General features: G+C 42.8%; 1 protein-coding gene and 1 long non-coding RNA gene across 2 annotated transcripts; one reads left to right on the top strand and one right to left on the bottom strand.

Annotated features, from left to right (window-relative positions):
• Positions 1–9,620: 9,620 nt before the first annotated feature.
• On the bottom strand, positions 9,621–10,959 carry LOC4343027 (fatty acid desaturase DES2). Its single transcript, XM_015790042.3, has one exon. It carries the CDS (start codon positions 10,953–10,955, stop codon positions 9,750–9,752), a length of 1,206 nt encoding a protein of 401 aa, XP_015645528.2. The 5' UTR covers positions 10,956–10,959; the 3' UTR covers positions 9,621–9,749.
• A 9,171-nt stretch (positions 10,960–20,130) lies between these two features.
• LOC112939734 (uncharacterized) lies at positions 20,131–20,900 on the top strand. The gene is made up of 2 exons (XR_003243607.2): positions 20,131–20,663; positions 20,754–20,900. It is a non-coding gene; the product is annotated as an uncharacterized lncRNA (long non-coding RNA).
• Positions 20,901–21,180: the final 280 nt, after the last annotated feature.

The following is a 21,180-nucleotide window of genomic DNA, read 5'->3' as shown; positions in this document are numbered from 1 at the left end:
AAGCACGAAGGAGAAGAAGTTCACAAACCTAAAGTCTCATGACTGTCACGTGTTGATGACACAACTGCTACCAGTTGTAATAAGGGGTATCCTTCCAGACAATGTCCGGGCAACAATAACAAAGCTATGTGCATTCATGAACGCAATTTCGCAGAAGGTCATCGATCCGGATAGATTAGAAGCCCTTCAGAATGAAGTGGTGCAATGTCTCGTCAGTTTTGAGTTGATATTTCCACCTTCATTTTTCAATATAATGACGCATCTGCTTTGTCACCTTGTGAAAGAGATCCGTATTCTCGGGCCTATGTACCTACACAACATGTTTCCTTTCGAGAGGTACATGGGCGTTCTGAAGAAGTATGTTCGTAACCGTGCTCGTCCAGAGGCAAGCATCGCCAAGGGTTATGGAACAGAGGAGGTCATCGAATTTTGCGTAGAATTTATCGAAGACCTTCGCCCAATCGGGGTACCTGAAGGGAGACTACGGGGAAAGGGAACTATCGGAAGGAAAGCAATAATGACGGTAGACAACAATTTATTCCGTAAAGCTCATTTCACTGTTCTGCAACACTCTTCATTGGTAGCTCCTTACATCGAGGAGCACTTGGCTCTAGTTCGCGCCAGGAACATCGGTAAGTCCGATGCATGGATTACACGGCATCACATTGATACTTTCCCCGCGTGGCTACGACAACATCTCATGGGTAACGAGTCGATCAACCAACAACTTGCCTTCCTGGCGAGGGGACCGTCTGGGTCGATCACGACATTCCAGGGATATGAGATCAATGGGTACACATTCTACACGAGAGCCCAAGACATGAAGAGCACGAACCAAAACAGCGCTGTTCGTGTCGATGCCATGGGACACGATGGAACAACTGCCACGTATTACGGTGCCATCGAGGACATATGGGAACTTGACTATGGTCCTCTCAAGGTTCCTCTGTTCCGGTGCCAATGGGTTAGGTTGACTGGTGGAGGCGTAATGATTGATGACAGTGGGATGACAACTGTTGACCTTAACAAGGTTGGATACTCGGACGAACCTTTTGTCCTTGCCAATGATGTAACGCAAGTCTTTTTCGTGAAGGACATGTCTAGCAAAGGAAAGAAGGGCAGAGGGCCTGATGAGCCTAAGCGTCAAGTGGTTCTCCCAGGCAAAAGAAAAATCATCGGAGTTGAGGACAAGACTGACGAGGATTACGATCAGTTGGATGGGCAACCCCCTTTCACGGTGACGATTGACCCTAGCATCCTCCTATCAAATGAAGACACCCCTTACTCACGCAGCGATCACAAGGAGGGAACAATAGTGAGGAGAAAGTACGTGCGGTCAACCGTCACCGCCGATGTAATGCCGTAATTATTGTGTACACGATGTAAACTATTTTGGATGTATTGATTATCCATATAAATCAATTGATGTATGGCATATGTTAATTACGCACGATTATTAGAGGTTTCAACAAGTTTAAATCATGTATATGCTAGTTATATGTGATACTTACAATTTTTAAAAGTTTTAAATCACACAGGTGGCAATTTCAAATGTATGTTAATTAGAGTTTTTAACATTTAATTTACTAGCATTCATATGCTAATTATAATTGACTAGAGGATTTCTTTTAAAAGTTTTAAATCACGCAAGTGGCAATTTCATATGTTAATTAGAGTTTTTAACATTTAATTTACTAGCATTCATATGCTAATTATAATTGACTAGAGGATTTCTTTTAAAAGTTTTAAATCACGCAAGTGGCAATTTCATATGTTAATTAGAGTTTTTAACATTTAATTTACTATCATTCATATGCAAATTATAATTGACTGGAGAATTTTTAAAAGTATTAAATTTAATATATTTTTAAAACTATCATTCATATATTAGAGTTTTTCACAATTTAATTTACTATCTTTCATATGCTACTTATATATGACTATTCGAATTTTTAAAAGGTTTAAATCATGCATGTGGCATTTACATATGTTAATTAGAGTTTTTAGCATTTAATTTAATATAATTCCTACGCTAAGTATATATGATGATTACAATTTTTATTAATTTTAAATCATGTAGTATGTACATACATATCTTAATTAGAGTTTTTACCAATATAATAATATCATTCATATATATGCTAAGTATATATATATATATTGGAATTTTTATTAATAATAAGTCATATATTTGCTTATTACGATTTATCCACTTAATTTATTACAGACAAAAATAATTTTTCGAAGTAATTGTCATTAATCTTTGTACTTTAAATAATGTTAATGCATTAACTTCTATTTTATAAACACATATGTAAGCGAAAATCATATGCAGTGCTATAATCTTTAGTCCCGGTTCTTAACCCTAACCGGGTTTAAAAAGAATTTCGAAATAGCGGGAAAAGATATTTACTCCCGGTTGGTAATACCAACCGGGACTAAAGATCATCTTTAGTCCCGGTTGTTCTCAACAACCGGGAGTAAAGATCTTTTCTTTACTCCCGGTTGTTCTCAACAACCGGGAGTAAAGATCCGGGGGTATATATATTCCCGGTGCGCCCTCGTCTTCTTCACCAACACTTAGACGTTTTCGGCCGATCGATCTCTCTCGGCCTCTCTCCTTCGCCGCCACTGCCTAGGGCAAATCCCCGCGCCGACGCCGCCGTATCTCGCCGTCGTCTCGAGCTCGTCGTCCTCGCCGCCGCCTCCGCCTCCTCCGCTGCCGCCGCATCTCTGGGGTGAGAGCCGCCGCCGCCAGATCTCCCTTCATGCATCTCGATCTCTCCGATATCGATCTCTCTCCGTCGCGCCGCCCGCCACGAGACACCGCGCCACGACGACGACGCGCCACGCCGCCGCCTTCGCCGCCGCCGCATGCCAACGCCACGTCGCCGCCGCCGTCGCCACGCCGCCACCGCCTTCACCGCCGCGCGCGCAACGCCGCCGCCCCCACGCCACGCCGCCGCCGCCACGCCACGCCACGCCGCCGCCGCCATGCCACGCCGCCGCCGCCACGGCCCCGCAACGCCACGCCGCTGCCGCCACGCCATGCCACGCCGCCGCCGCCACGCCACGCCGCCGCCGCCACGGCCCCGCAACGCCACGCCGCCGCCGCCGTCGCTACGCCGCCGCCGCCGCCGCCACGCCGCCGCGCCAACCGCCGCCCCGATGCCGCCACACCGCCGTTAACGAACGAGAACGAGAACGATCGAACGAACAAGAGCGAGAACGAACACGTCAACGTACGTTGCCGCGAGAACGTGAACGAGAACGAGAACGATCGAACGAACGAGAGCGAGAACGAGAACGATCGATCGAAGACAAGCGAGAACGAGGGAACGAACGTGAATGAGAACAAGCGAACGAACGTGAATGAGAACGAGCGAACGAACGTGAACGAGCTAGGGAACGTGAACGAGCGAACGAACGAGGACGAACGTTAACGTGAAATGCAATATATATATATATATATATATATATATATATATATATATATATATATTTTTATATATATATATATATATATATATATATATATATATATATATATATATATATATATATATATATATATATATATATATATATATATATATATATATATATATATATATATATATATATATATATATATATGTTACTTCGCATTTATCCTAATACATCTTTTTGTATCTTGCAGAAAAGACGTGTTGTCGGAGTCGTCCGTCAAGCCTGAGTGGAAGAGCTAGCCCTAGAAGGAATTGGAGCAGGCAAGTGACGTAATAATATAAATGATTGTTATATTTGTAATGCAATTAATTAAGATTATTAGACCTGTAATTGGACTTATCATATAAGATTGTGTAGTGTTCTAATATTATTTGAGTTTTAATATAAGATTACTTTATTTGTAATTAGACTTAGTATGTATAATTATTGACTACGGAATTGGTGCGACAAGTAGCAATTGACTATTGTAGTCTTAATTAGACTTAGCATATACGCACGAAACACTTAGCATAGATGACTATTTTAGTCTTAGCATGTAATATTATTTGAGTTTTAATATAAGATTACTTTATTTGTAATTAGACTTAGTATGTAATTATTGACTACGGAATTGGTGCGACAAGTAGCAATTGACTATTGTAGTCTTAATTAGACTTAGTATATACGCACGAAACACTTAGCATATACATGACTATTTTAGTCTTAGCATGTAATATTATTTGAGTTTTAATATAAGATTACTTTATTTGTAATTAGACTTAGTATGTAATTATTGACTACGGAATTGGTGCGACAAGTAGCATTGACTATTGTAGTCTTAATTAGACTTAGCATATACGCACGAAACACATAGCATATACATGACTATTGTAGTCTTAGCATGTAATATTATTTGAGTTTTAATATAAGATTATTTTATTTGTAATTAGACTTAGTATATAATTATTTACTAGCTAGGGTTGTATAATATACGTCACCTAGACTTAGCTTATATCACGATTTGTAATTAGACTTAGCACGTAAGGTTGTGTAGGGTTCTAATGTACGACATTTACACTTAGCATACATGACTTAGATTGTTAAAACATAAATGTCTCGTGACTTAGCAGATGTTTCTTGTATCAACAGATGGCTGACCGCGATGAGGAACAGATATTGTACGATACAATCGTGGAGGGAAGCAGCTAGTACTGGAATGAAGAAGAGGGGAACGAGGATCCAAACCAGTACTTGAACGAGGAAGGAAACGTGGAGAGGGATGTGGAGGGGAACCAGCAGGGGCACGTGGAAAGGGATGTGGAGGGGAACCAGGAGGAGGAGGCTAGTGGTAGTCAACCCTCCGTTGGACAGAAGAGGGCACACGGGCAACGAGGTGCAGCGAAGAAGCTTGAGGGTCGGCACATCATAACGGAAGTGCAAGAAGATGGACGTCCTAGTGCCCTGGCCGAAGCCGCCAAGAACTATGTACGTCACAGCGGTTGGGTTGTGCGGGATAACGTGCCTGTCAGTACGGTGTACTGGCGAAAAACAAGGGCACGCGGAGATCATGAGAGCTTTGTCCCAGATTCGGAGAAAGAGATGCTGTGGACCACAATGCTCGAGACATTCACCCTTCCTGCGGGTACAGAGGACAAAGTGAAAAGGTGGACTCTGAAGAAAATGGCAGAACAGTTTCAGAGCTTCAAGGGAGATCTGTACCAGAAGTATATACTGAAGGGGCAGACACCGAACTTCGACACATTCCCAAAGCTAAGGGATCACTGGGACGAGTTCGTTGCATATAAGACAGGTGAACAAGGGCAGGCGATGATGGAAAGAAACAAAGAAAATGCCGCCAAGAAGAAGTACCATCACCACTTGGGGTCAGGAGGCTATAGCGTCGCGATGCCGAAGTGAGAGCAGATGGAGGCTAGCTTGATTGAGAGGGGTATCGAACCGGCAACAGCCAATTGGCCGGAACGATCGAAGTTCTGGTACTATGCTCACGGTGGAACGCTCAACCCAGCTGATGGCTCACTGGTCTTCGGCGATCAGATACGAGAGGCTGCGCGACGACTAACAGATGCAGTGGAAGCCTCCTCTCAGGGCACGTTCCGACCAGACAGAGATAGGGATGAGCTGACACTCGCCCTGCAGACTCCAGAGCATCCAGGACGAACACGAGGGAAAGGGGTGATTCCTTGGAAGATTGGTTTCAAGGAGGACATCCACACGTACAGGAGTCGGATGAGGAGCAAGAGAGATACCGAGGCGAAGATTGCAGACCTAGAGTTCCGGGTATCGAGCTACGAACTCAACATGCAAGAGGAGGTGGCAAGGAAGGTTGATGAATGCATGGCCGCACATCGGTCCCATGATCCCCAGCCGACCATTCCTCCTGCAATGGTGAGCCCGTCAGGAAACCGTAGCAGCTGCGCCTCAACGGGGCAGGTAGGATCACAGAGCATGGACGCCATGCAAACACAGGACGAATCGACCTGTCCCGTTGATGACATCACTCAGCGGACACCATGTGAGCTGCATATTCCTTTCAAGAACTTATCAATAAAGGTAAGATTTAGCCATTCCGCTAGTTGCTGCTTATATATGTTGATTACTAATAAATAATCTCTCACAACATGAAGGTGGCGTCGGGCATGGCCATCCCAACGGACCCTTCAGGTACTTACCACTGCGGGCCGATTCCAGCAGGATACTCGAAGGTCGAAGTTGAGTTGGTCGAAGGCGCGTACGAGGACCTCGAGCTGGATTACCCTGGAGGAGACGGTGAGACGCATCTACGAGACACAAGCCATGCCATTATTCTATGGCGCAGGCGGTACATCATCCTCCTTGGGCGACAAGCGGCGTCTCGTGCACCATCTCCTCCGGCTCCGCCATCTCCTCCTCAGGATCCTGCACCGTCTCCTCCTCATGCTCCGCCAGCACCGTCTCCACCTCAGGCTCCAGCATCGACTCCTCCTCAGGATCCTGCACCGACTCCTCCTCGTGCTCCTACACCTACTCCCCCGCAAGCTCCTCTTCCGGCACCTTCAAAGTCAAGGGCCCCCCCAGCTCCACCGCTTGCCCACACAAGGGCAACAAAGAAGGCGAAAGTTGACGCCACCAAGAACAAGGACCCGGGGTACGATTGCACGCAAGAGGAGCTTGACGCTTACGTTGCATCAGAAGTCAAGAGACAATTCAAGCCTCGAAGTCCAGAAAAGAAGATTCCTATAGACCCCAGTGTCAGGAACTTCTTCAGGGGTATGTCTGCATCTGTCAAGGAGGCCATCAAGCTATCGGACTATGAGCGAACGCTGAAGAAAGCATCTTCTGGAAAGTCCAAACCAGTCCCTCAGCTTGGAGAGCAACCAAACCAGGAGATCGAGCCGTTGGTGACCGGTAAAGAAATGACGATAGAACAATTTATTACTGACACCGGTCTAACTACGGATCAATTGCTAGGAGTCGCACCAATCGAAAAGGCGGAAGTGAAATACATGTACAAACTCGGTAAACCGCTTGTCAAGCCTGAGCTGCTGCAGTCCCTACCCACACAAATGTACAAGTTCCATCAGCTGTACATGGAGATGAGCGCCACCGGTAGAGAGATGATCGGAGCGAGGATCAGGGACACGGACTTCTTGCAAGGAGATGACATTCTCTGGATCAATTTTAGGGGAATCTACGAACTATACCAGCTGGACGCCCTCGACGTCTCTATTATGAGTTGCTGGATTTTGTAAGTATATCGTTCAGTTAGATTTCTTACTATACGTCTCCTTTAATTAATTAGGTCCTTGTATATAAGTAGACTATAGAAAATAATATACTCCCTTTTATCGTTGTAGAATGGAGATTCAAAGGGCCCGATGGCGGAGGGTTTTCGATACTGGATTCATCGACCCTCGGAAAGTAAACGTCGCAATGCTCGACCAATATCCACAAGAAACAGAGGACAATCTCGTCCATCTCCTGAAGGCGCAGCATTACAAGACGTTCATACTGTTGCCATACAACACAGAGTTAGTTTAATTTTACTGTCTTCCTACATACCAAATTTCATTCCCGTACGAACTTGCTAAGTGTTTCATATGTAATGCATCCCACGCACATTGCAGATTCCACTGGGTGCTTTTACTCTTCGACCTGGAGGCCTGCACCGTCAACGTATATGACTCAATGGATAAAAAAGAGTCTACGTTTGACAAGGTTTTCGAACTTATAGACAGGTACCGTCATAAGTTCCTTTGTTAATTAAGAAAATCTTGTTATGTTAATTGCTACTACGAATCATAGCTTCAAACTCCATGTAGGGCTTGGTATCAGTTCCGTCATTTGGTCCGCGGCAAATGGAGAGAAAGACTTAGGCGGAAGTTCAAATTTCCTGTGAGTACACATGCTCTACATTTATATTTCTCCGATTCAAATACATACAAGTGTATATTAATTAGATCTCTCGTTGTTTGTCATTTATTTGTAGTGCGCAAAGCAAAAGCAGGGAACTAACTTGTGCGGCTATTACGTGAGCGAGTATTGCCACTGCCTTGCAAACCAAATCATCACCACAAGAGAGCTCGATGTACGTACAAATAAATTCAAAATTTCATTACGTAGCGATTTCTTGTTTAATTAGTAATCAATTTCATACATTCATATAGTTTATTCGCATGAGGGATAACCTGACCACACACAAGGAATTTATCACGGCGGTTCAAGAACAACTCATGGGATTCATCAACGAAGAAATCCTTGATCCCAAGGGTGAATTCTATTACGACGGAAACACAATTCACCGGTCCTTAGCTTCTGAGCTAGCAGCGAGTACTACTACGTCGAAATCGTAGCTAGCTAGGACATATAATGGATTATAATTAATACATGACTACATATGTTTCTATATGCATGTGTACACATTTTCTATAATGTAAATATATTTTGGTCATATATATATCTATATACATATGCATTTGCATAACATATATATGTATAAATACATATATATTATGCATGTATATACATATAATATAATATATATATATATATACATATATATATGTATGCATATATATGTATTGAAACATATATATGCATGGTTTATATATATATATATAAACCATGCAGCAACAGGGCCATGCAAAAATAAAGAAAGGTCAGCTCGATCTTTAGTCCCGGTTGGTAACACCAACCGGGACTAAAGATGGCTCAGCCGGCCACGTGGCTGAGCCATCTTTAGTCCCGGTTGGTGTTACCAACCGGGACTAAAGATCGATCTTTACTCCCGGTTATTTCACCCGGGACTAAAGATAGCGATCTTTAGTCCCGGATTAGTACTCCCGGTTTGGAAACCGGGACTAAAGGGGGGTTACGAACCGGGACTACAAAGAGTTTCTCCACCAGTGGGTGGGCCTGAAGAAGAGAAGAGAGAAGAGAGAAAAGAAAAGAGAAGGAGAAGAAAAGAGAAGAAAAAAGATGTGCAGCTGACATGTGGGCCCCACATACTTTATTTTATTTTTTTTGCTGACTAGAATGCCACGTCAGCGAAACCACCCATATATACTTTCATAGGACCTTGTGTGCATGGTTTGTGTGAGTTTAGAGGTCCACATTTCTGGTTTTGTGGTTAAGGGAAAAAAAATCAAGCTGTTAAGTTGAGGGACCTTTGGTGAACTTATTCCTTGATTCAAACCGAGCTGAAACGGACTCTGTCATGTGAAGATGCTTCTGAAGCCCATGTAAGATGTAAGGTGCACAAGTAACGTTTATCAATCGCCAAAGTGAACAGTATGCATGAAGAGAATATGGACAATAATGATTATTGATTTGAATACTGTAAGGCCATTCCCAACCCAAGACAATAGACATAGTTTCTATAAACTCTACATCATCAAGAAACTAGTACTAGACACTACTCTTACAATGCAAACATCATCATTCCATACTTAAATTTAATGCTACTTATCTCACATGATGTCTTGGATGTTGTGTATAAACCATGTCTCATGCAAGACATGGTTTTCTTATCTTTATTTATTTATTCACTTGTCACATCATTTTTTATCTTAGTTGGCAGCTTATTTAATGCTATGAACATTATTGTAGTCATTGGGTTGGGAATGGACTAAGGTACGCGATTTGTGAGACCGATAAGCTAAAATGTGTTGGCCGGTCCCCTTAATTAATTATTGTGAGACCAGCACCATATTTATTCAGAAGCAGTGACATACCCAAGTATATAAAACTTATAATCATATCTTAATCTCATCCCCTGTCTGTAGCTAAAACTTGTTGTTGTACCAGTAGATACCATCGCGCTCCCTGGGCTCAACGTACATGCACTCCTTGGCCTCACGCCATGTTGCCTCGATGATGGGCGTGCGGTCAAACTTGTAGTACTCACCGAGGACGGGCCTCGCTGCCCTGGTGGCCTCCATGGCGTGGTAGTGTGGCATGCTGGGGAAGAGGTGGTGGAGGACGTGCGTGTCCGTGACGTTGTGCAGCACGCGGTTGAGGACGCCGTAGTCGCGGTCGACGGTGGCGAGCGAGCCACGCAGCCACTCCCACTCGCTGGAGTCGTAGTGCGGGAGCGCCCGGTGGGTGTGGTGCAGGTACGTGATGAGCACGAACAGCGCGCCCACGATCATCACCGGCACGCCGTACACGCGCACCACCCACCAGAGCCCGTACGCCGCCGTCAGCCTGTGCAGCGCGAGCAGCACGGCCAGGATGGCGGCGTCGGAGACGAGGACTTGGACGCGCTCCTGGTCGCTGAACAGCGGGCTGTAGGGGTCGTAGTGGCAGGTGACGAGGCGTGGGTACGGCTGCCCGGACAGGTTGAACGCGAGGTAGAGTGGCCACGCGAGGGTGAGCTGCAGGGCGATGTACACCAGCCGCCCGACGGGGTTGCCGAACACGTACGGGGTGTACCACGGCAGCGCGGACTTCTTCTTCGCGACGTACACCTCGTCTTTCTCCATGGAGCCGGTGTTGGCGTGGTGCCGCCGGTGGCTGTACTTCCACGAGAAGAAGGGCGTGAGAAGCGCCGAGTGGAGCACTAGGCCCACGAGGTTGTCGAGGAGCAAGTAGTCCGAGAAGGCGTGGTGGCCACACTCGTGCCCGATGACCCACACGCCGGTGAGTACACTGCCCTGCGCGGCCCAGTAGAGCGGCCAGGCGACGAGGCGGAGGATGCTTGGGAGGGCAGGGATGCCGACCAGAGCAAAGTAGAGGAGGCCAGCGGCGATGGCAAGGTCGTGGAGCAGGTAGGAGAATGACTTGATCACGGAGCGGTGGAAGCAGTGCGGCGGGATGGCCTTCTTTATGTCCCCCAGCGTGAACGGCGGTTTGTCCACCGGTGAGCGCTGCATGGCTGCGCTGCTGCCGGAACGGCGGAGTAGTAGCTCCTGTTTCTTCCCCTCCACCACCGTCGTCGTCCGGCGCCCGCTGGTACCCGTATTTCTATTGATGACAGTACGTAACTGCATGAATCGATTAGTCAACAATTTTGTAGTGTTCCATGCGAATCCAGAAAAATAAAATCCAACGGGGAGACATGTCGATGAATTATTACGGGAAATCTATAACATCCATTTACTGTAGACTGTAGTAGTGTAAATCTTACGCAAAGGGCAACCACTATGCTACCGGAATTACATGAGCAAGTCTGGATTTAGAGTAATATCATAACGATTTTGTTAGAACACGCTACCTCCGTTTCATATTATAATTCGTTCTGACTTCTTTCCTAATCAAACCTTTTAAAATTAGATCAAAATATATTCAAAATATAACAATATTTTTAATAAGAAACAAATATATTATCAAAATATATTCATTGTTACATTTAATAAAATTAATTTGATTTTGTAAATATTGCTAATTTTTTCTATATACTGGATCAAATCTAAAAAGTTTGACTATAAAAAATATCAAAGCGATTTATTATATGGAACAAAGCAAATATAACTTTAATAATTGAGTAAATTTCACAAAACTACATGTATATTACACAATTTATCACAAAACTACATATTTAAGAGCTTGTTTCCCAAAACTATAGATTTAGTGTATCTGTTTATCACAAAACTACACGTACTTTGTACAATCTATCACAAAACTACAGATTTAAGAACTAATTTCACAAAACTATAGATTTAGTATATTCGTTTATCACAGAACCACACACATTTAGTGTCTTCATTTTTCAAAAAAATACACATTTAGTGTTTCCATTATCCCAAAACTGCAAGTTTTAACGATGCTAAAATCTGTAGTTTTGTGATAATGGAGACACTAAACCTGTAGTTTTGTGATAAATGAAGATATTAAATCTGTAGTTTTGTGAAACAAATTCTTAAATCTGTAGTTTTGTGATATATTGTGCAAATTACATGTAGTTTTATGATAAATGAAGACATTGAATCTGTAGTTTTGTGAAACAAGTTCTTAAATTTATAGTTTTATGATAGATCGTACAAAGTATCTATAGTTTTATGAAATTTACTCTTAATAATTTTGTTCATATCATCGCTACTACATAAACGCACAAAGGTGTCGGCACTATAGGTGCCGGAAGTGTTAAAATCAACACCTATAAATTTTTTCCCACCTCTCACCTCTGCGGATTGAAAATATATAATCGGCACCTTTGAGTAATTATATGTGCCGGCTCTAAATAAATACACCAACACTATAGGTGTCAGATTTTTTTTTACACTTGTACATATAATATATCGAGCCGAGGCGAACGCGCTCTCTCCTCCGCCTTATCTCCTCCGGCACCCACCCACCACTCTCTCTCCTCCTTACCTCCTCACTTACCTGTCCTTATTTCCTCCATCTCTCTCCTCCTCATCCATCCATCGCTCTCTCACGATCGCTCTCTCTCCACCGCACCCACCCACCCGGCAGTGGCGGCGGCGCCCTCCCCTCGCTAGATCCGGCGGGAGGGGAGGCGGTGAGCTACCAGGTGGCAGTAGCCCAGTGACCCTCTCCCCTCCACCCAATCCAGCAGGAGGGGATGTGGTGGGCTACCAGGCGGCGTCCTCCTCCCCTCCGCTAGATCCGGCGGGCTACCAAGCGGCGGTGGCGACAACGCCCTCCCCTGCACCAGATCCTGCGGGAAGGGAGGCGACAGGCTACCAGGCAGCGCCATCTTTTGTTAGTGTTCTTGCATTTCCTTGGATTAAATGTTCATCGTATGAATTAAATGTTCGATGAAATCTGGTCGGTGCGAAGGGGATTGCCCGATTGCATCGAGTCGATCTTTTTTCTTTTCAATCCTGTAATCTCAAAGGTGTCGGTTCTTAAACCGGTGTGCCTTTGAGAGAACTCAAAGGTGTCGCCTGCTGGGTACCGGTTTCCAAATCTAGCATCTTTGTGGGGTTGGTAGCCAGCACCTAAAGCATTTTCTGTAGAAGTGTATAAATCATTAAAAAATAATTTGTAATTAACATATACTCCCTCCGTCCCACAATATAAGGGATTTTGAGTTTTTGTTTGCAACATTTGACCACTCGGCTTATTCATTTTTTTTAAATATAAAAAACGAAAAGTTGTGCTTAAAGTACTGTAGATAATAAAGTAAGTCACAAATAAAATAAATAATAATTTCAAAAATTTTTGAATAAAACGAGTGGTCAAACGTTGCAAACAAAAACTCAAAATCCCTTATATTATGGGACGGAGGGAGTAACTGTATATTTGTGTGCCTAGAACCACATACTACACATGAACTTTTCTCCCTCCATCCCAATATAAGTTTATCTAGAACAAAATGTGACATATTCTAAGATTACAAATCTAGAGGATGTAACATCTCCTATGACTATGAATGATGTGAAATAATATAGGTGAGGTCCACCCTCCAGGAAGCACGTGCTTGCAGTCAACACTAATTAGCAGCCATCTTTTAGCTCCGGTCACTTTCCTCTCCTCTTTCTTTGGACTCATTCAAAATTTTGTTGTGACATACTACCTCCATTCCAAAATATAAAAAGTTCTAAAATTGGATACGATTATTAAGAAAGTATGTACAATTAAATCTGAAGATGTTGTGATTGGTTGAGAAGTGGAGATATACGAGAAAAATGAATGGTGGAGGGTTGTGATTGATTAGAAAGAAAATATTAGTGTAGAAGTTGTTATATATTGGGATAAATGATAAATGCTAGAAGTTATTATTTTTTGGGATAAAGGGAGCACATATATACTATGAGTTTGAGGAGAAGGGGATTGGGAAGATATGCAAAACGAGGTGAGCCATTAGCGCATGATTAATTGAGTATAAACTATTTTAAATTTCAAAAATGGATTAATATGACTTTTTAAAGCAACTTTCCTATAGAAATTTTTTTAAAAAACACACCGTTTAGTACTTTGGGAAGCGTACATGCGGAAAACGATGTGTTTCTCACTAATGTCTCTGGAACGAACGCAATACATACTCCATTCGTCCCAAAATAAGTGCAACTGTGGGAATCCGTGTCCAACGTTAGACCATCCGTTTTATTTGAAAAGTTTATGAAAAAATAAAAAAAATAGTCACACATACTATTCATATTTTTTCATATAGTAACAATAAAAATACTAATAATAGGAAAATTTTAAATAAGACGAACGATTAACGTTAGACATGAAATTTTATGATGGAAATAGTAACTATTATACCTGCTCTTGTATATAGGTCGTCGGGAGAAGCATTTTTGAAAGAAAAAAAACACTAGACTCCGGTGCTTATTATATTACGAAAAATAAGTGTGCTTGAGTATATCTTGTAATTTAAAATTTTGGGATGGAGGGAGTAACTATTATACCTGCTCTTGTACATAGGTCGTCGGGAGAAGCATTTTTGAAAGAAAACAACACAATATCGTGAGCTCCGCCGCATCAGCTGCTTGCACTCCGCTCGAGCTCAAGCACAATATTGTGGCAGTGCGTGATGGGCCAGCCGTCGGACCACTTGATAACGGTGAAGTCCTTGGCTGCGAAGCGCGCAAACTGCAGGTACAGCCGCGGCGCGTCATTGTTATGGATGCCTCCGCCGTGCGCTTCTACCACCCCCACCTTATACGCGTGCAACGGCGTCAGTACCTGCACCCTATACACGCTCACCACATTCTCAACATGCCAATGGTAAGCAGCAGCTCCAAACCAGCCCCCTCAACACCACTGGATTTTTCACATTTTGGTCCTTTTAAAAAACTTATTTTGCAAATAGACCCCTGAAAAAACTTATCCCAAAAATGGTCCTTTTTGGGGCGCCAGAGTGGCTGGCGCCGTCATCCAACGGGACGGCGCTAGCCTCTCTGGCGCCGTCCTCCTGCCGCCGTGGCGCACGCGAACCGACGTGGCAGGAGGAGGGCGCCAGCATGGCTAGCGCCGCCGCCTCCATTCCTGTTTCTCTGTATGGAGTTGCAACGGTGTCATTTTTATTTTATTTTTTTCGGATGTTTTTTCACACTCAGGATCACGATACAACCAACCACAAAAAAAATTTAAACTCAAACTACCACTCAGCTAAGTTTGAAAATATCTAGCATACCACTTAGTCTACTTTACACCTTCACTAAAATTAGACCATAACTACTTTAGTAAAACCCTTTGATCAGCATGTTAAACATAATGCACTCTACCACTATATGAAATTAGTTAATCTAATTCAAAATATAACCACATGAAATGACATATATAAGTTAAACAGTACATAGAGATGCAATTTTTTATTTTTATTTCATTTTTTTGATATTTTTTTTCACACTTAGGAGAACATAGAAACCAACCATATAAAAAATAAACCCAAACGGACAAAATATATGACATGTAGAATTTTCCAAAACTCTACCGAAACGGACAAAATATGTCATCTATTAAAATAGGCGTAACTTTCTCATACGGACTCGGAATCAGGCAAATAATATATGCACGGACATCTACAGAAAAAGTTACATCCGATTCTTCCCGCTTTGCCGGGTTCGGCGATATTAAAACCTCCAAATTCCGCTTGCAAGATTGTGTTTTTGAGGAGAGAAGTTTTTCGGTAGAGCTTTGGAAAATGCCACATGCCACATATTTCGTCCGTTTGAGTTTATTTTTTACATGGTTGGTTTCTATGAGTTCCTAAGTATGAAAAAAATATCAAAAAAATAAAATAAAAATAAAAAAGTTGCATATCTCTCTCCTCTGCACTAGTTCGGAGAGAGAGAGGAGAGGAGAGGAGAGGAAAAATTCTACATGTTACATATTACGTCCATTTGAGTTCAATTTTTCTATGATTGGTTCTTGTGTGTCCCTAAGCGTGAAAAAAATATCAAACAAATAAAACAAAAATAAAAAATTTCGGGGGGGGGGGGGGGGGGCGCCAGCCACTCTGGCGCACTCCCCCTAGCCACCTCAGCATCGCCCCGCTACGTCGGCAGGGGAACGGTGGCAAAGAGGCTGGCGCCGTCCTGTTGAACGACGGCGCCAGCCACTCTGGCGCTCCAAAAAGGACCATTTTTGGGATAAGTTTTTCTAGGGGTCTATTTACGAAATAAGTTTTTCAAAAGGACCAAAATGTGAAAAATCCAGCTCAACACCAAGCTTGTCACCGTCCATGACCCCCCCTCCCCGGGCCTAGCCTTGCTGTGGCAGTTGCTGATGCATGCCAGAGGTGAGATGAGAGAGAGAAAGAGGAACGAATGAGAGGATGGAGGAAGAAGACGAGGGCAGTTTGGTCAGAAAATTTTGGAATTTGTATTGAAAGGGTAAGTAGTGGCACATCTCAAACATATGTAAAATTATAATGGTATGGTTCTAATTTCATGAATTGTAATAGCATATTAAAATATGCAAAATTATAATGGTATGAATCCAATTGTGAATCTGATGCACTTGTCCATGTACAAAGGCAAGATTAGTTTTTTTTTAGGGGGAGGGGGGGAGGTGTATGTGCTTGCATAGAAAACCCGTTTCAGCACTTATTCCTTCGTAACTACAAAGTTATGCAATGAATTCGTGGCAAAAAAGTATACTAGGGGAGTTCAAAGATAACGGCCAAATTGAGTTGACAAACTTGAATTCTTAAACTTTGTAACAAATATTTTTAAATATATAGTTCTATAATTTGTTGTTGATGAAATGAATTAATCATAAATGCATAAAAAACTGATGTAATGGATATTTTTACTTAGACATATATGCTGGTCCTATAGAGCCAAGGCACCCTCATGATCTCTTACTCAATGAGGAACATAGGCGCCTTGCACCGGGCACCAACTGCAACCCCATAGTAAGTAAAAGATGAAATGATATAAATGGTTAACGCTGAACTCTAGTTGAGGGTGGCATGCCTTTTTACAAGCATCACTATCTCTATGGTGACAACACGACTGGTTCAAGGAATATATCCAGGGTATACATTTCTTTTGATCATAATATATTACCCAGAAGGCGCTGAGAAGATCAATGTACGCATCACAGGCTTAGAGGCACAACAAAAAGGTATGCCAGGTTAGTGCTGTGAGAGAAGTGCCAACCAGCTTAAGAGACAAATTAATTCTAGATTTTAGTTATTTCAAACTAAAAGCATTTTAAGATAATGATGATGTGACAAATATGCCTCTCAAGGTTTCCAACACACATCCATCTCTAAATTAACCATGTACTTTTGTAGTTATTAGTACAATATTTCCAATTTTATTATTTATAATATAGTCATTGCATTTGGTTGTGTATGAGGTGTGAATAGGAACAACATGCATGCTAACGGAAGATAGCTTGCACTTTACCATAGTTGAGGCGATACTCGAGATAGGGTATCAGTTCACTTACCCTCATCCCTATCTAATTGGAGGCGGCAAGTGTCAGGTCTACATCTATTTTTATTTGACGCAAAATGATTTCACAATCTTTGGAAGATGCAATGGATCAGGAAAAGGAAATGTGTTCTTACATGCATTATATATGTAATGTTGAAGCCTTATTGGATCGATTAGACATTATCAATAGGATTTTTGTTGCCCATGTCATGCGATTCCACCTTGGGTAAGAGGTTGAATATTGTATATGAGTTTAAACCTTTGACAATATATGTGTAGGTGAGTAGGTGATAATGTGAATGTGTATGTAAATATGAATGTCTAATGGTATTATGGTAGCCATGAATGTGTATGTGAAATATATGTGTTCGGTTTTGGCAGAGGGTGTGGGTAGCAAATACTAAGACTAGCCATTATTAAAGAAATATATAAATGATAGTAAGACTATATCAGTGTAATAAACATGGTATATCATGTATACATATACTTACCACCACTATGAATATTGCATACCTAAACTTGTATTATACGAGAAGGTGTCCCTAAGTATGTATATACATATATATATATATATAAGGAAGTAGCATTGTCCGTTTAAGGGAGGAAACTATAGTACGGCCTAAGAATGGAAAGGTCTTATCTGCCCATATCCTATTTGGGCTCTACAAGTTCTATTTGAAGAAGCGGTTATATTCCAGTATAAATATAGAGCCACCTAGGAATAGAGGAAATTAAATTACAGGTCATAGAAATAATCCATATATTGAGATTACGCCAGAAGAAAACCCTATAGCTAGCTGCTGACTACAACCCGCCATGTTGCCTGTCGAGATTAATTTGGTAGGCTATATCAATTATTGTGTTCCCCCTTTTACTTGGTGTGATACATTCTAGATCGATACATATAAAGTGGAGTAGGTTATTACCCTTTTCAAGGACTAAAGTAGTACAAAATCTTTGTCCCTCATTTTTTTTTATTCCATACTCGCCTGTACCATGGTATCAGCCGCACCATACGCCTCTCAAATACCGAGTCAAGTAAAATCCACCAACAAGATGTCTATAATGGTTCACAACACCAAAGCCGTTAAAGAAGAGGTGCCGACACTTGTCACCTCTCATGTAAAAGGGCTAGTGTATAATAAGTCACTATAGTACAATAATTATCTATAACGGTTTGGAACGACAACTGCGTACCATTACAGATGAGGCTCTACATCTGTGACCAATATTTTGTATTGGTAGGCTTGTCTGTTATAAATAATGATTTTGGCTTCTCCGCTCGCTTCACCCGCCGTTTGCTCGCACCTCCAGCCCGCGTCACCCGCCATCCGCCATCAGCCCTCCTCGTCCGCCCTTCCCCTTTCCCCCTCTTTTATCACAGTCTCTTGCTATCCGTAGGTACCGAGAAGAAGAGGGAGAGAAATATGCTCGGACAGAGTTATAGAGTATTAATTGTCGACTAATTAGTATTTAATAATAGAGCATTAGTTGTCTACTAATTAGTATTTCATAGATTTAGAAGACAGTAGGTTTGGATTTTTCAGTATGAATTATTACAGATATGGTTATATAAAATAATATAAATGTATAGGTAGTTATAAGATATTAATAAAATAAAGAAGGTTGTGATATGAAGAATGTAGTATGGATGACCTGTTGGAGCGAAGAGAAATATGGAGAGGGAATCTTTTTTAGATGACCATTCAAATGGGGATATGGATTATTAAATTTGGATAAGCTACTGGGATGCTCTGCCGAGTTAATAAGATAAGGCAAAATTGTATAAACCACTACAGTTGTTACTCTCTTGTTTTAAAATTCCCTCCAACAGCTAATTTGTTAGAAATGTCCACAGTCCACAGTCCACCCAACCAAACTCTTTCACCTAAGTGAATAGCCGAGTCAGCCTGTTTCCACCGACTTGTACCTGCAGAAGCCCAAATTAGCTGGCAACTCTTGGTTTTAGGTGCATCCAATTCAAGCTCGACCCTCGGTGTGGTTCAAAGCACGAAAACGACCTGGACCAGCGCAAGGGCTGAGGGCGTGGTAATCACTAGCAGCAATTGACTGCAATCGAGTTATGTTGCAGAACAACGGGTACACGACAATTAATGGAAATGGTCTGACTTGACTAACTTGTGGAGGGGTCCGGGTGGATGGTGGGCATGCATTTTCAACAAATTAGTTTTTAAAGAAATTTAGACGTAGGATAAAAAGATATCCAGTGATATGATCAAACTCAGTGTATATATCTAGTTTAATTTCCTTCTCCAACTAGATTAAGCTTATCCAGACCGCTTTTGAATTAAGCCCCAGTCAAACGCGCGCTGAGTGCTGTTAGCATTATGTTAGAATAAGGCAAAATTAACGCGTGCCACGGTGCTGAAGAAGCATGATGGTTGGTCGTCGCTCATGTTTGACTGGCCAGGGCCACCAGTCAATGTCATCATCGGTCTAACATGTGGGGCTGCGAGTACACACGAATGAAGATATAATTGCATTATCTTGAATCCACGGTCTTTCCTGTATTATTTTAATTAAATAATATCTAGGAGTGAATCGCAGAGTTACGTGTGCCATGACGCTATAAGAGCCAGGTTAGAGTAAAGCAAGGATATGACGCTATAAAAAATGATTTTCCTTTACAGGAGCCTTGAATTTTCATGTGCGGACCGTAACTGGTTACATATGAAAATCATCATCCATTTTCACATACGGCTTCTTAAAATAACCATACGAAAAAATCGATTTTCTTAGACATTTTATTTTCACGTGCGGGTCTGATATGTGACCTGCACGAAAACATAGCCCACACCACTTAATCTCCCCTCCTCACTTTATTTCCGCGTCGGCCTCCGCGCCTCCACTCCACCCACTCCCTCTCTGTCTCCCACTGCTCACTCCTCCTCTACCTACTCCCTCTCACATTATCTCTTCGTCTTCCCTCTACTCTCCCTTTCCGCCTCCCTCTCTATCCACTCCTGGCGATAGCCGCCACCTCGGCTAGGGCGGTAGTGGCGGCGGCATTGGTGAGGGCGACATTGGCGAGAGCAGCGACGACATTGGCTAGGGTGGTGGCGGCGGGGCGGATCCATCGACGGCCACCACGAGGAGGGCGGATCCATCGCCGGCCACCGCGGGGAGGCTGGATCCATCGCCTGCCACCGCGGGGAGGCCGGATCCGTCGCCTGCTACCGCGGGGAGGTTGGATCCGTCGCTGGCGACCGCGGGGAGGCTGGATCCGTCGCCTACCACCGCGGGGAGGCCGGATTTGTCACCGGCGACCGTGGGGACGACGACGATAGGCCTCGTGCAAGGCGGCGACAATGACGGTGGTAGCGGAGAAGACGACAGTGGTGACGGCGTGACGGTGGCGATGGCCGCTGGATTAGGGTTTGTTTTTTTCTATTTTTTATTTTTGATTTTTTATTTTTCCGTGCCGGCGGCTTAAGCGCCCTCACGCAAAAATCACGATTTTCACAGACACCTCGTTCCAGATGGGTGGAAGATCCGCACGTGAAAACCAATTCCGACCGCACGGAAAAATCGTTATTGTACTAGCGTGAGCTATAAGACAATTATAAAATTACGTGGAGGAGAGGGATAAAAAATATGATGTGTTGATTCTAATGTAAATACTTGCTCTACACGTACTGTAAGATAGGTGCATTAAGTTTAACAACGAGAGAAAGAGAGGAGAAAAGAAATGAAGTAACCTTATAGCTAACCGATTATACATATTTACTCTAATATATGTAAACTTATTGACAATAGCTAATACTAAACTTACTATTGATAGTGTGTTATAAGCTCATATGGAGGAGAGAAAAAAAGAGGAATGTGGGCTATTATCCCAGAATTATCTCTACATATATACATAACAGGTATAAGTGAGAGAGAGGAGTAAAAA

This window comes from Oryza sativa, chromosome 7, assembly GCF_034140825.1.
Source record: "Oryza sativa Japonica Group chromosome 7, ASM3414082v1".
Lineage (NCBI taxonomy): Eukaryota > Viridiplantae > Streptophyta > Magnoliopsida > Poales > Poaceae > Oryza > Oryza sativa.
Note: the sequence above shows the minus strand (reverse complement) of the source record. Positions and strands in the feature narration are given on the sequence as shown.

What these genes read in the sequence shown, in the direction of transcription:
- LOC4343027 (XM_015790042.3), bottom strand. Translation starts at nt 10,955, where the DNA reads ATGCAGTTACGTACTGTCATCAATAGAAATACGGGTACCAGCGGGCGC.